This window comes from Bubalus bubalis, chromosome 7 (genome assembly GCF_019923935.1).
Source record: "Bubalus bubalis isolate 160015118507 breed Murrah chromosome 7, NDDB_SH_1, whole genome shotgun sequence".
NCBI lineage: Eukaryota > Metazoa > Chordata > Mammalia > Artiodactyla > Bovidae > Bubalus > Bubalus bubalis.
In genome coordinates, this window is record NC_059163.1 from 100,201,934 (window position 1) to 100,216,175 (window position 14,242).

Sequence of the window (14,242 nt, forward strand, 5' to 3'; positions counted from 1 at the left end):
GAACATCGAGAGCAGGCTCACACCCTGAGATCTACCAGACATAGGAATCCTACATATTCTCTGTCCTCCACACCCAGGGCCCTAACCATGGGCGTTTGGCATTTCAGAGCGCATATCAGAAAACAGATGGTGATTCCTCAGGACAGAGGCATGGTTTCTGACTAGAGTCCTGTTAAACAGTGTAGTAATGCAATATTGATAAGAACTCAAGTTTATAGAACACTGAATCATTTCTAAAGATAAAGTGAGCTTATTTAGAAGATTATAGTTTTGATACGCATAAAAACTAAAAAGAGAGTATATTTTGAAATTAGGAAGCCTTTAAAGATTGTCACCAAATTTGGGGTAAAACTAAAGGGATGGAAGTCAGCCAGTTGTCAAATGCCTCCACTTTACTCTTTTCTGTCTTAGAAGTATTAGAAAAATTAGATCAACTCTTCAGAGAACCATATTCTATTATGAGACCTTTCATTATGAGGAATCAATCTCTCCATAGAAACACCAAGAGAAGGAAATAGATTCTAGAATTAAATATCTGGAGCTCCAAGGAGTATACATATCTATGAGTAAAAATAAAATATTTTTGCAAAACATATGTGAGAAATACTGGCATGATTTCAATTTTGTGAACATGTGTACCTTTGAAAAAATATGGATGTTTGCATATTTGAATTTGTGGTCTCTCTGGGACCATAAACCACACAGCCTCTTGCAGATGATAGAATCAGGATGACATGATAGATCCATGATTAATTTATACATTCTACAGTGTTATCATTAGTATATATTTTATCCTACTTCACACTAACTGCTTACATAGTCAAATAAGCAAAATTAATGAAAAATGAGATACCTGGATACCATGAAGAGGAGTTTTCTCAATATACTGAAAGATGTTCAGGTTACTTCTCCTTAGAATGCCAGAACCAGAGTAAAGAATGTCAAGGCTGTAAGTAGATGCCAAATGGGAAGTCCCTAATGACACCAACGAAAAAATCCGCAAATTTAACAACAGTCACAGCAACACTGAGCAGGGCATGGGGCAGGGAGGGAGAACCCCTTTCTGGGTTACGTACGTTCTACGTAGCCAGTATATGCAGAGGAGGACCCACTCTTGGAGAAACGATCGTAATTATGAGCGACCATTTCCTTCAGAACTTGACGGACCATTTTGCTGTAACACAAAAAAGGAAAAAGCTGCATTGTGATGGCTGTTTCCCAAGTCAGATTTGGAAGGAACCCAAATCCTCAGTGGAAAAAAGAAGGGGCCAAATTTTCCTCGTGCCACTCCAAGACTAGGGAGGTGCCAGCTGGAGTGTCAGCATCAGGATGAGGGTTTTCCCCTTCATTCCTCAGCTATCTGAAGTTTAGTTTGGTATCAAAATGACAGCAAGGTGAAGACACCCAGCTATGAAATGGTTGAAGCTGAGTGATGGACACAACTCAGAAGTGGAAAATAATACATTCTTTGAATCATTGTGGTTCTATTGTCAAATAGTATATACTTTTAAGGAAAATTGTACCAAACTGGAGAGGCTGCCCAATCTTTCTTTAAATGTTTTCCTATACCCTCTAGTGTTGTCTAATGTTCAATTAAAGGGACACGTCACAAGGGACTTCTCTGGTGGTGCAACAGTTAGGACTTCATGAGCTTCCACCATAAGGGACACAGGTTCAATCCCTGGTCAGGAAACTAAGATCTCACAAACCACTCGGCATGGCCATAAAAAAAAAATAAAATAAAAAAAGAAGAAGAAGAAACTTCTCAGTAAAACGCAATGTGTGTGCTAAGTTACTTCAGTCGTGTCTGACTCTTTGCAACCCTATGGACTATAGCACACCAGGCTCCTCTGTCCATGGAATTCTCCAGGCAAGAACACTGGAGTGTGTTGCCATGCCCTTCTCCAGGGGATTTTCCCAATCCAGGGATTGAAACCATGTCTCTTTCATGTCCTGCATTGGCAGGCAGGTTTTTTTGGTTTTTTTTGTTTTTTTTGTTTTTTTTTTACCACTAGCGCCCCCTGGGAAGCCTGAGCCTCTCTTTCTAAGTCTTAACCTTCTAAAGGATAGGCTATGGCCTTCAGTATCCTTGGGCTTCCCTGTAGCTCAGCTGGTAAAGAATCTGCCTGCAATACGGGAGACCTGGGATACCTGGGTTTGATCCCTGGGTTGGGAATGTACCCTAGAGAAGGGAAAGGCTACCCACTCTAGTATTCTGGCCTGGAGAATTCCATGGACTGTATAGTACATGGGGTCCCAAAGAGTTGGACAAGAGACTTTCACTCTTTTTTTTTCTCTATTTTATTCACTTATCTAATTAGTGTTGAGATATTGCCATTCCTGACTAAACATTAATTGCATCAGTAATAATAAAATTTAAACAGCACAGCAAAAAAAGAAAATAATCCACCAAAGAAATCTGTACCGAGGTCTGATGTAGAACATAATTGAGAGGAAGAAGAATGTTGCCCTACAGGGTTCACCCCAGAATCACTAGGTGATATGATTTTAGCATGGAGAATAAAAGGTAAAGAGCAGTCCTCAAATATTCACAGGGACTGCATGTGAATGAGTGATTAGCTCTCTTCTGCTTTGCTCCAGGGATGAAGTCAGGCCGAGAGAAGATTTCAGTCCTACTGAAAATGTAATTGGATTTTAAAACATTACTAACATTTGGCAATATGATATTACCAGATCGAACAGGAGACCTAGAGTGAAAAAACACATATCCAGAGTTCCAAATAATAGTACCAAGGTGAAGTTTAATCTGGCCTGCTAAATACTTCTCTTATGGGAAATTTGGCAAACTCTATGGTTTTATGCAACATAACCCAGCATAAAGACCACACCATTATTATTAGCCACATGTGTATCATCACATCATTATACAAACAAGCTCGGATAAGCAGAGAGAGGGGCGCTGTTCCCTACCTTGCAGGCGTTTCAAAACGTAGGATGTCTTGGACAATGGAGAGCATGTACTTATTCATTTCTTTGGGAAGTTCCCCAATAGAGAGCAGGATGTTTTTTACTTCCATGTAGGATGGATTGTTTTTTAAAATGATGGCAGCTGCAGTTGTACGCACAGTTTTTTCATGTATTTTACGATTCTGGTGGTATATCCTGTTCATAGTCTTCTTTACCTGTAGACAAGATGTTCAAGCTTGGTTAGTGCACATCTCATTTCATGAATTGATACCGTGGCAGGAAGAGTTCATGCTCATAGAAATAGACACGTGCCTCTATATTTCCCACATTTCTTTGCACTTAGGGTGGGGCCATAGTTCTGGCTAACAGACCGTAAGCAGAATTTCTGTGGGTGACTTCTGGGCTGAGGCAGTTAAGAGTTGATATATCTTATCCCTCTCTTTCATCTACTACTATAGTGAGTTCATGGCCACATTTTCCCTTAGCATGGATTAGCCATAGCATGGATGAGAAGCTGAGATGTGAGAAACTGAGACTTTTGAGTCTTGATTGCTATGCAGCGTATCATAGTATTACCTAACAGACACAGATTTTTCAAAGGTACTATACTGCTACAGGGCAAGGGGCCTCTGGAGAGAGAGGACTATATGAACCTATATTCCTTACAATGAAGTGCCTCAGAATTTTCCATCTTTTTAAAATTAATAGACTATTTTTTAGAGAAATCTTAGGTTCACAGAAACACTGAGCTGCAGGTATAGCATTCCTATATACCTCCTGATCTCCATCCCTTCCCACTCCCCCTTCCATACAACCTCCCCTCTATCAACATCCTGCATCTCAGTGGTACGTGTATTACATTTGATGAACCTATACTGATACATAATTATCATCCAAAGGCCATAGGTTATAATAGAGGATTTTCTTCTTTTATTTTTTTTTACGAAATGTTAATACTGAAAAAAATTCATCAAAATAATTACATCCTGTGGCAACAACTAATTTCATTAGTCACTAACATCACCTAACAATTGGGGTTCTACACTAGGTATTTATAAATATTTCTTTCAATTCTACTCCCCTCTGCCTTGTTCTCTCTCTCAAATGTTGACCTTGTTCTCAGGTACATAGGAATTAAGAAACTCATCAAAACAAAAACAACTAAGAAGAGACTGAGCCAGAATCTCTCTCTAAGTCTGTCTGTCTCAAACACTCATGACCCTAATTATCACACTTCACAGCCTATCAACAAGCATAGCTGCAAACTTAGAACATCATTCTGAGCAGGCAGCTTATCTTATACTTTGTAAACACTCTCTGTCCTAAAAAAATTTTTAATTTGGATTGCTTCCTGAATGGTCACACTTAAGCCAGGTTATTCCCATGTCAAACAATTTAAGAGCATCTTAAAACTTATGGTGTGTGTGTGTGTGTGTGTGTGTGTGTGTGAATATTTCAGTCATGTCTGATTCTGCAACCCCATGGACTGTAACCCATCAGGTTCCTCTGTCTGCGAGATTTCCCAGGTAACAATACTGGAGTGGTTAGCCATTTCCTTCTCCAGGGGGATCTTCCCTACCCAGGGATCAAACCTGAGTCTCCTGCATTGCAGGCAGATTTTTTACCGTCTGAGCCACCAGGGAAATAAAGATATTTCAGAGAAGAATTTGTTTCTTAAAGTAAGAGAAGGTGCTTCAATATTTATGCTTCAGGATATAGGACATTATCTACTCAAAATGTGAGGCTACTTCATAACTGACTTAAATCCAATTGAAGTTATTTTTAAACAGGAAAAAGAGATTCTTAGTTTGGGGGGTGGGAATAGGGTGACTTCAGAGAAGTTTGCATTTGACTCATGATTAGGCATGCTTTTTTTTCCCTTTTGTGAAGTTTGCAAATATTCTTGGAGAACTTACCTCATCAGTTATGAAAGGGACATCGTATCTCTGGAGTGTGGTGGCGGCGAGGTGGCTGATGGGCCCTTCTCCCGTCTCTGTGTACTTCAGAAGGAGCGGGATGCCTTCTGGAAGCCGGGCGTTCTTCAGAGCCAGCAGGTACATCATGATGTCCTCTTTTTTCTCTGCTTTTTCAAGTCCTCCCAAGATTAACTTTTTGGCTTCTATCACTCCCTGAAAGAACACATTCTACATCAGACATATGTGTAACCACACATGAAACAAAGCTTGGGTAAGATTGGCTTCACTCTTGTGTCCAAGACAGCAGCCTAAAGTTTTACAACTTTTCGCACTGGTTGCTCGACTGAGGCACGCAGTGAAAATGCAAAAGTAAAGCTTGATAAAGGTATTGTTGTTATTTTTTAAATACACACATTAACATATCTGCAAGAAGCAATGATTATAATTAACAATGGGCATATTTACTTTTAAACACATCCTGAATGTATAAAATCATTTTAAAAATTCCCTTGTGATCGATTATTCCTAGAATTACCCATTCATTGAAATTCTAAATAATGGTTAGGAGGTGCCTAACTGGTGGCACTCACCTTTACTTTTGTATTAACTATGGTGATAGCACTTAGGACTCAACTGTAAGGTCTTGTTCTAACTGTTTAAAAACTGCTCATCTCCACTCAATTCCAAATTTCATTAACGCTGACATACTGTTCAAAAAACCTTTCTTGAATGCCTTCTGTGTAGCAGGTACTGTGCAAACATATTCTTTAATCAGGAAAGGCCTCTTGTTTTCTGGCCTAGAAACTATTAGCTAGTAAGCTAATAGTTTAATGGAAAAGTAAATTAGAAATAGGCTCTATTTTACCTTTGTTACTAGGTATGTTTTAGGGGCTTCAGTGTCATCTGTAGGCTTCAGGTACACACACACACACACACAGTGGGAGAGATGGGGGGTAGTGAAGACATAAAAGACCCTCAAATAGAATGAAGATGCTAAAGTTTAAATGTAATAAAGAAGTGCTATTTCTCAACTATCAGACTGAACTCTAAAAACCCAAAAGTTTGATAACATACATTGTTATTGAGCCTATTGGGAAATAGGCATCCTAGTGGGAACTTAAAATGTTACAAATCCTGTGGAAGATAATTTGGCAAAAGCTAACAGATCTGCATTTTGATCCAGTACCCTAGCCCTGAAGCTATAGCTCCAAAAATAAGAGAAAATGTGCCCAAGATTATCTATTTAAATATTATTTGTAAAGAGCAAAAACAGTGGACATCACCTAATGACCATACACGGGAGAATAAACTGTGGTGCCTCGGGTTAACACACAATGGAGTACTAGGCAGCTGTAAAAGGAAGGAGAAAGATCTCTGTGAACCAGTATGGGCTGATTTCCAGAATATGTTGTTAAGTGGAAAAAATAAGATACAAGAGAATGTATACAGAAGTTTATAGTTTGTGTAAGAAAAAAGGAATAAGAATGTGTGTGTACACCTGCTTACTGTTGCAAAAAGAAACAGGAAAGAGAACCCAAAACTAATGATACCACTTATGTAGAAAAAGTAGGTAAGAATGGGTGGAAGGGTAGGAAAGGGAATGAGACCTCTTTGAGGATATTTTTAAAATCAAGTTTTGACTTTCAAATCATGTTCCTATTTCATATATTCAAAAAATGAAGTTAACAAGGATGAAAGGATGCTAAAACTGCATTCAAACAAAATCTAATGAACATGAATAAATATCAGATTGATAACTAAACAAAAGAGAATAAAAAAGAATTAACCCAAGTAATGTTTGAGCATAATACTCTGATTATACACCTTTACTGTAAATATTCTAAAGACAAAAAGATTGTGAAGTCTTGAACTTTATTTAAGATAGCTTGTTTTTTGTGGTGATATTCGTGTAACAATTCCAAAGCTATTTTGTGCATGCTTTAGGACTGAGCAAATGAATCACAGTATCGATGTTCTTGAGAACCAAGGTTCTCACTGTGGGAGAAGGAAGATATAATTATGGAATGATGGAAGGAGAGAAAGAACCCTGTAGAACTGGATTAGAATTAGAGGTAGCAGTATGAACTCACAATTTAATAAGTATAAATACATGTATTTTGTCCATTGTAACAGCCTAGATGCAATGACCTTCAAGTAATGAGAAGTAAAAGTCTTTAGGGGTAAAATGTCAGATGCATGCAACTTACTCTCAAAGGGTTCAACCAAAATAATACAAAATGAAATAAGATAATTCAAATAGGACAATACATTAACAACTGTCAAATTTAGATGAATATTTGACTTTCAAATCATGTTCCTATTTCATATATTTATATGAAATAGGTAGGTATATTTGTAGGTACACAAATATTCATGGAATTGCGCTATCCTCACAACTTTTTCATAGGTCTGAATTTTTTTCCAAATATAAACTTGGGGGACAAAAGAAATTAGGATGCAGTGAGATCAAAATGTAAGCAAAAACAAATATTAATAGGAAACAGAGATAGAAGTAAAATGCTGACTGAAAGCTGGTTATATAATAAACATGGATGGAAAACAGATTATATTCATATGTATTTAACATTTTTAACCTATTTGCCTTACAGAAAGATGAGTTGAGTTGGATATTAATTCATTTAGATTTTCCATATTTAGTTGTGCTTAAAAGTGAGTGTTTTGTCATAATTTAATGAGGAAGATGTTAAAATTGATAGTACACTCAGGCAAGTAGAGAAGCTTTGAGGAAATGAAATTAAAAATAAAATATAAAGTTCTAAAGTAGTTAGAAGTAACTAAATTTCTCCCATAAAAACTCAAAAACTGCAAACCATACTTACTATAGATAATAGTCTGCCCTAGGAGGTAGCCTTAGAATCTAATATTGAAGAATAAGAACTTTACCATATATACATATATACATCATTCAAAGTTGAGTACAGTACACAGTGGGTACTCAATACATATTTCTTGATGGGGGATTCTTGGACTATTCACTTTCAGCAAGCATTTATTGAACATTACCTATGTACCAGGCACCATTTTAAGCAATTGGTGTGGAATAAAGAGAGATCCATTTCTGCAGTGAACTTATATTTCAGTGGGGGACAGAATAAATAATCCATGTAATAATTAACTGAGTTATAAAGTATGTTCAACAGCAATAATTGCCATGCTGCTGCTGCTGCTAAGTCGCTTCAGTCATGTCCGACTCTGTGCGACCCCAGAGACGGCAGCCCACCAGGCTCCCCTGTCTCTGGGATTCTCCAGGCAAGAACACTGGAGTGGGTTGCAGGTGGTGAAAATAGAGTAGGGTGAGGGGAAATAAGAACACCAGTTGTGGACAGCACGTGAGTGTTAAATAGGATGGTTTGGAGCTATATATACAGTGACTTAGATTGGATTTGCACTTACTTTCAGTTTGCAGCCTTGGTTCTGACACAACTTCCTGACAAGGGCCCCGATGATGATCATAACAGATTCTCTGATGTCATTGCTTCCAAAAGAACCTTTGAACTTTCTCTATTAGCCAAACAGGGATAAAACAGATTACCAAAACATTTAAACATTTTCATGGAATATTTTTCAGTAAGAAACAAAGTAGCCAAAGCCTAAAGAAACTGTTTCCGTATTTCTAGATTTCAAACTCTGAATTTTGCTTTGGGGACACATAAATTCACTATCTAGCTTTGAACTGAAGAGTTGGTCAAGTCTTTCTAGGGTATTTTTAACATAGATCTGTGAATTCCTGAGAGGTTTATGGATTATATTCACTGTGTCAGTGAATCCAAAAAATGGTCTGTAAAATTGTACGTGTGGGTAACGAGGGACTCCACTAATGCTATCAGATTTTCAAACAAGCCTATTTTCCAAAAAGATTATGAATTATTCCCCTAAATTATAAGTGAATAAGTGCACTTTCTGTTTTTAAACCCTGGGTCCAAGAGAACTCTAGCTTTTGCTTCCAATATAATTTTTCAGTAACAGAAGAATATGTATTGGGTTGGTGAAACGGTTCATTGGGGTTTTTCAGTAATAATGTATTGAAAATCCCAAAGGAACTTTTTGGCCAACCCAATACATAACATATAATGATTATATGTTATACAATGTACTGTACATTAAATAGCACGAAGATTTTTGAAGTCAAAATAAATCTTTTAAAGTCAAATTGTGAAGTATAACCAAGACTGAAATTGAAATTCTGTCCTATGTCACATTACATAATAGGTGAATATAATCTTTAAATTTCCATTAAATATAGCTTCAGTAATCTAGAGGAATTGCAAAGAAGACACTATGTGAAATATTCTACTTTGTGAAATAATCTACTCTACAATTAGTGATTAATGAAAGAAAACAGTCTAATAGAATTTAAATATGAATAATCAGAAGGCTCTAGTTTCAGCTTTTATTCTAATGCTGGCAACTTTTAAGTACTGCTTAGATTCCGAAGATCAGCTGAGAGCTTTAATTTTGGCAGTGTCCATCTGACTTACAATGAGGGCTCTCAGGAGTTCTTCATCAGGATGTGAGGCAAATGCACAGGCATAGAGAAACCTTTCCTGGAGGATAACGCTCTCGGCGCTTTTGAAATCCAGAAAGTCCAAAATGGCATCTAATGAGTCTGGTGTCTGAGCAGAGGTGACAGCATCCACTAGCTGGGGTCTGCAACAGAAAACAGTCATAGATATAAATTTTAGGGTGCTTAATAAATTATTTGAATTGCTACCATTCATAGACCCCATTGGAGAAGGAAATGGCAGCCCACTCCAGTGTTCTTGCCTGGAGAATCCCAGGGACGGGGAAGCCTGGTGGGCTGCCGTCTATGGGGTCGTACAGAGTCGGACACGACTGAAGCGACTTAGCAGTAGCACCATAGACCCCATTGGTCTGAGTTTCCTAAAGAAGTGAAAATTTTTTATTTAAACAAAAGAAAAGTGATGGCTTTCTCTGAAAGACACTACCCCATTTTATTTTAAGCCTCTCTCTTAACTCCCTTCTTTCTCACTTAATGTACCCTCAGAATATACAGATTAATCTTACTGTATTACCCTAAGCCAAATATAATTTGGAGGTTTGCAAATAAAATTATATAAATAATATTGCAAATTAGGTTCAAATTCTTTTCTCCATAAGTAATATGTAAAAGCTATGGTCTCCCAAATCAATTATTTTTCTAATTAGCTTTGCAACTATATACATTTCTTAAATGCATAACTAAGGTAGTATCATTCAGTGGAAAGATGGGACATTCTTTTAACTTTCATTTATACCCAAGAAAGAAATTTATGCTCATCTTTTTAAAAAATAAAAAGCAAAAAAAAAAAGCAAAAATAAAAAAATAATAAAAAATAAAAAGCACCATGGTACAGTTCAAGTTCGGACTTCCCAGGTGGTGCTAGCGGTAAAGAAGCTGCCTGCCAGTGCAGGAGAGGTAAGAGAGGCGGGTTCGACCCTTGGGTCAGAAAGATCCCCTGGAGGAGGGCGTGGCAACTCACCCTCCTGGGGAATCCTGCTTGGAGAATCCCATGGACAGAGGAGCCTGGTGGGCTACAGTCCACAGAATCACAAAGCGTCAGACACAACAAGCGATTTAGCATGCACACAAGCATAGTTCAAGTTCAATCACAACAATTAGTTGTGAGTAGAGTGAAACTCCTGAAGGAAAGTGCTAGTTACATAGTCTACTCATCAAGAATCTCTGATTGGTTGAGTCTTGGGGTGATAATATTTCTGAAACTAGTTGCTATACTAATGAACATAAGATGTCTGTATATCTTTCATTTCACATCTACATAACAAATACATACATGTGTCTAATGCATTATATATATACATATTTTAAAAAAGATATTCTTGGAGAAGGCAATAGCAACCCACTCCAGTATTCTTGCTTGGGAAATCCCATGGACAGAGGAGCCTGGCGGGCTACAGTCCAAGGGGTCACAGAAGCGTCGGACATGACTTAGCAGCTAAAGAACAACAACGACAAGCTATAAAGTGGCTAAAGAATTACCAGCACAAGATCTCACCACCAGAAGCTGGGTGGAAGCTGGGTGGGAGCCAGATTCCCAAGGGGCAGGGGCCAGCTGTATAATATGAAAGAGCTTCTCTAGAGATGGTGATGATGCAGCCCCACTTGAGGGTAGAAATATCTTGTTTAGAACTGTGCTTCTCAAAGTGTGGTCCCTGGACCAGCAGCCTCAGCATCATCTGGGAACGTGTTAAAAAAATACAAATTTTCAGGCTACACCCGTGAACTACTGAAACAGAAAAACTTTAGGGATGAGACCCAGCAATCTGTTAACTGTTTCTCCCGGTGATTCTGACGCCTGCTATGGTTTGAAATGCCTGCTCACTCTCTAGACCATCTGCTCCATGGGGGAAGGAATTTCTCTGACTTTTCCTTCTTTAATCCCCAACCTGGTGACCTGCACAAGTGTTCACTAAATGATACAGAATTAACTGGAGTTGAAATAGATGAAGGTGAGATAGGGAACTACAGAGAAGAAGAAGAAGGCTGAGTTCTGGGGCTTCAGTGGGTCCTGTGCTGGGATTGCTGACAGCCAGGGTACAAGAATAGAAGTCTTGGCAATTTGAATAAAGGACATTTTGAAAGGAAAAAAAAAAATAAAAAAAAAATAAAAAAGATATTCTTGTACTATACCATTTTGGCCCTAACAAAACATCATGGAATGGAGCAGACTGACAGAGAGATAATACTTATTAAGGGTTATTATTGCAAACACTGACTAGCAGTTTTAGGTATGCAACCTCTTTTGCAAATTGGGAAAGGAGTACATTAAGGCTGTATATTAACACCCTGCTTATTTAACTTATATGCAGAGTACATCATGAGAAATGCTGGGCTGGAGGAAGCACAAGCTGGAATCAAGATTGCCAGGAGAAATATCAATAACCTCAGATATGCAGATGACACCAAACTTATGGCAGACAGAGAAGAACTAAAAAGCCTCTTGATGAAAGTGAAAGAGGAGAGTGAAAAAGTTGGCTTAAAACTCAACATTCAAAAAACTGACATCATGGCATCTGGTCCCATCACTTCACGGCAAACAGATGGGGAAGCAGTGGAAACAGTGACAGACTTTATTTTCTTGGGCTCCAAAATCATTGCAGATGGTGACTGCAGTCATGAAATTAAAAGATGCTTGCTCCTTGGAAGAAAAGTTATGACCAACCGAGATAGCATATTAAAAAGTAGAGACATTACTTTGCCAACAAAGGTTCATCTAGTCAAAGCTATGGCTTTTCCAGTAGTCATGTATGGATGTGAGAGTTGGACCATAAAGAAAGCTGAGCACCGAAGAATTGATGCTTTTGAACTGTGGTGTTGGAGAAGACTCTTGAGAGGCCCTTAGACTGCAAGGAGGTCCAACCAGTTCATCCTAAAGGAGATCAGTCCTGGGTGTTCTTTGGAAGGGCTGATGCTAAAGCTGAAACTCCAGTACTTTGACCACCTCATGTGAAGAGTTGACTCATTGGAAAAGACCCTGATGCTGGGAGGGATTGGGGGCAGGAGGAGGAGGGGACGATAGAGGATGAGATGGCTGGATGGCATCACTGACTCAATGGACGTGAGTCTGAGTGAACTCCGGGAGTTGGTGATGGACAGGGAGGCCTGGCGTGCTGCAATTCATGGGGTCACAAAGAGTCGGACACAACTGAGCAACTGAACTGAACTGAACTGAATATCTTTTCTACTATACAATGTTACATGTTTATTTCCTATGATATGATACAATATTGAAAATATTATCAGGTAAATAACCTGATTTAGAAAATGTATCATGAAATCATACAAATTATTGCCACCATAAGATTTTTAGGATACAAATAAGTCTAAGGTTTAGTGTAATCTCTGTTCTAAGTTAACAGCCAAATTTTGTACTGTTTTTGTCAGTAATTTTTTTTTGACAAAAAGATAAGTCACTCTAACATATATCCTTAAGTTCTATGATTAAAACAGAGTCTGAGAATTTATAATTTTGCATATATTTAACTCAGTTTAAATGTTTATTTTTGAAGACAGTATCCAACTAACTTGTAGTTAGTCATATGGAATTCATATCAATTTTTTAATGACCTAAGTCAAGTCAATAACAGTACAATCAAGAATAAACAATCTTCTCAGGAAAAAAGCTATATTCTCTTATTCTTGAGTAATCAAGTCCTTTGAACTCAGTGACCACTGTTGCTGTGTGTGTTGTATGTGTGGGGGAAGGGGTGTAACTTGGCCATTTTATACTTTTGACTATTTTAATGGCTAGTTTCCACTGTTTGTCAAACTAATTGAGCCATGTTCTATATCATCAGTTAGGATAATTAGTGTTAAACAGTTGAATTTGCAGTTGCAGATAAATTTTGTTTTACAGACCAAAACACTTCTATTTAGAAAGTGTATTTGTATTGGTATTTACAAAGTAAGTTTGAGAATTGTCAACTCTCTTTATTGTGGATGTAAAATAAGGCACTCTTCCGCTGAATACTCAAATGATGTACATATTTCTTTTCTCTGGATTCTTTTGGCTGTTTATCTCAGTTCTCAATTTTCTCTTCAAAACAAGGCTTCTATGACAATCATCACTGTATCTTTAATGAAAGCTCATTTTTAATAGAAAAAATCATACTGTTTTTGTTTGTTTGTTTTTATAATCAATTCTGAACTCTTTCTGAGTGTCAATTAATAGCTCTGGGAACACAATTTCACCAGAGTGTGGCAGCGCCTACAGCTTGGTATCACATCACAGTCCTACCATCCCCCTGTCTATGTACCAATCTAGACCTGATTTACACTCATGAAGAACAAAATGTTCAAAATAAAATATTCACTCTGAGTCACGGCTGAAAACTTGCATTTCTGGCCAGTTAACCATTGAGTTACTGCACTGAGGTATAACTGTTCAATGCAAATGTGAAATAGCAAAACAACTGGTTTGAAGGTGAGGCAGCTGATTCAAAAGGGATCTTACCTGCTTAATACACAGCAACCCAGAAACACTTTATTATAGACAACCCCAGGAAATGTTCAGGGAACTTACAGTACTTCCTTGTTTTCTGCCTTTAGAATTTGGAGGATCTCTTCTTTCTTTGCCGTCCTGAGGTGCTTGATGAAGGCCAGGAAGCTTCGGACAGCCTCAGCCTTGGAGAGGTTGTCAGGCTGCAGGTGTTTTCTGATGGACTGCCAGTGCTCTGAGAGCTGCAAAACACGGCCACAGGCCCAGACCACACTCATAATTCTGAACATCTGTGTTTGTAAAGAATGTTCTCTCCAGAAATAAATGTTTCCTTGTATCTGACAAGCAAAAGAAGCTCTTTTTATCTTACCCCAATATATCTGATTGCCCCTGCCCCTATCACAATCCTGTGACTCTCAG

At 38.0% G+C, this 14,242-nt stretch overlaps 1 protein-coding gene across 1 annotated transcript in view; it reads right to left on the reverse strand.

The window, feature by feature from the left end:
- Positions 1 to 14,242, reverse strand: part of LOC102410404 (microsomal triglyceride transfer protein) — a 52,261-nt gene that overhangs the window by 15,146 nt on the left and 22,873 nt on the right. Inside the window, exons 8-14 of the mRNA XM_006059208.4 lie at positions 13,907 to 14,064; positions 9,344 to 9,512; positions 8,259 to 8,366; positions 4,845 to 5,057; positions 2,932 to 3,143; positions 1,077 to 1,174; positions 854 to 975 (exon numbers count right to left, since the gene is read on the reverse strand). Of these exons, the coding sequence (XP_006059270.3) occupies positions 854 to 975; positions 1,077 to 1,174; positions 2,932 to 3,143; positions 4,845 to 5,057; positions 8,259 to 8,366; positions 9,344 to 9,512; positions 13,907 to 14,064 (1,080 nt within the window). The remainder of the gene's footprint in view (positions 1 to 853; positions 976 to 1,076; positions 1,175 to 2,931; positions 3,144 to 4,844; positions 5,058 to 8,258; positions 8,367 to 9,343; positions 9,513 to 13,906; positions 14,065 to 14,242) is intronic.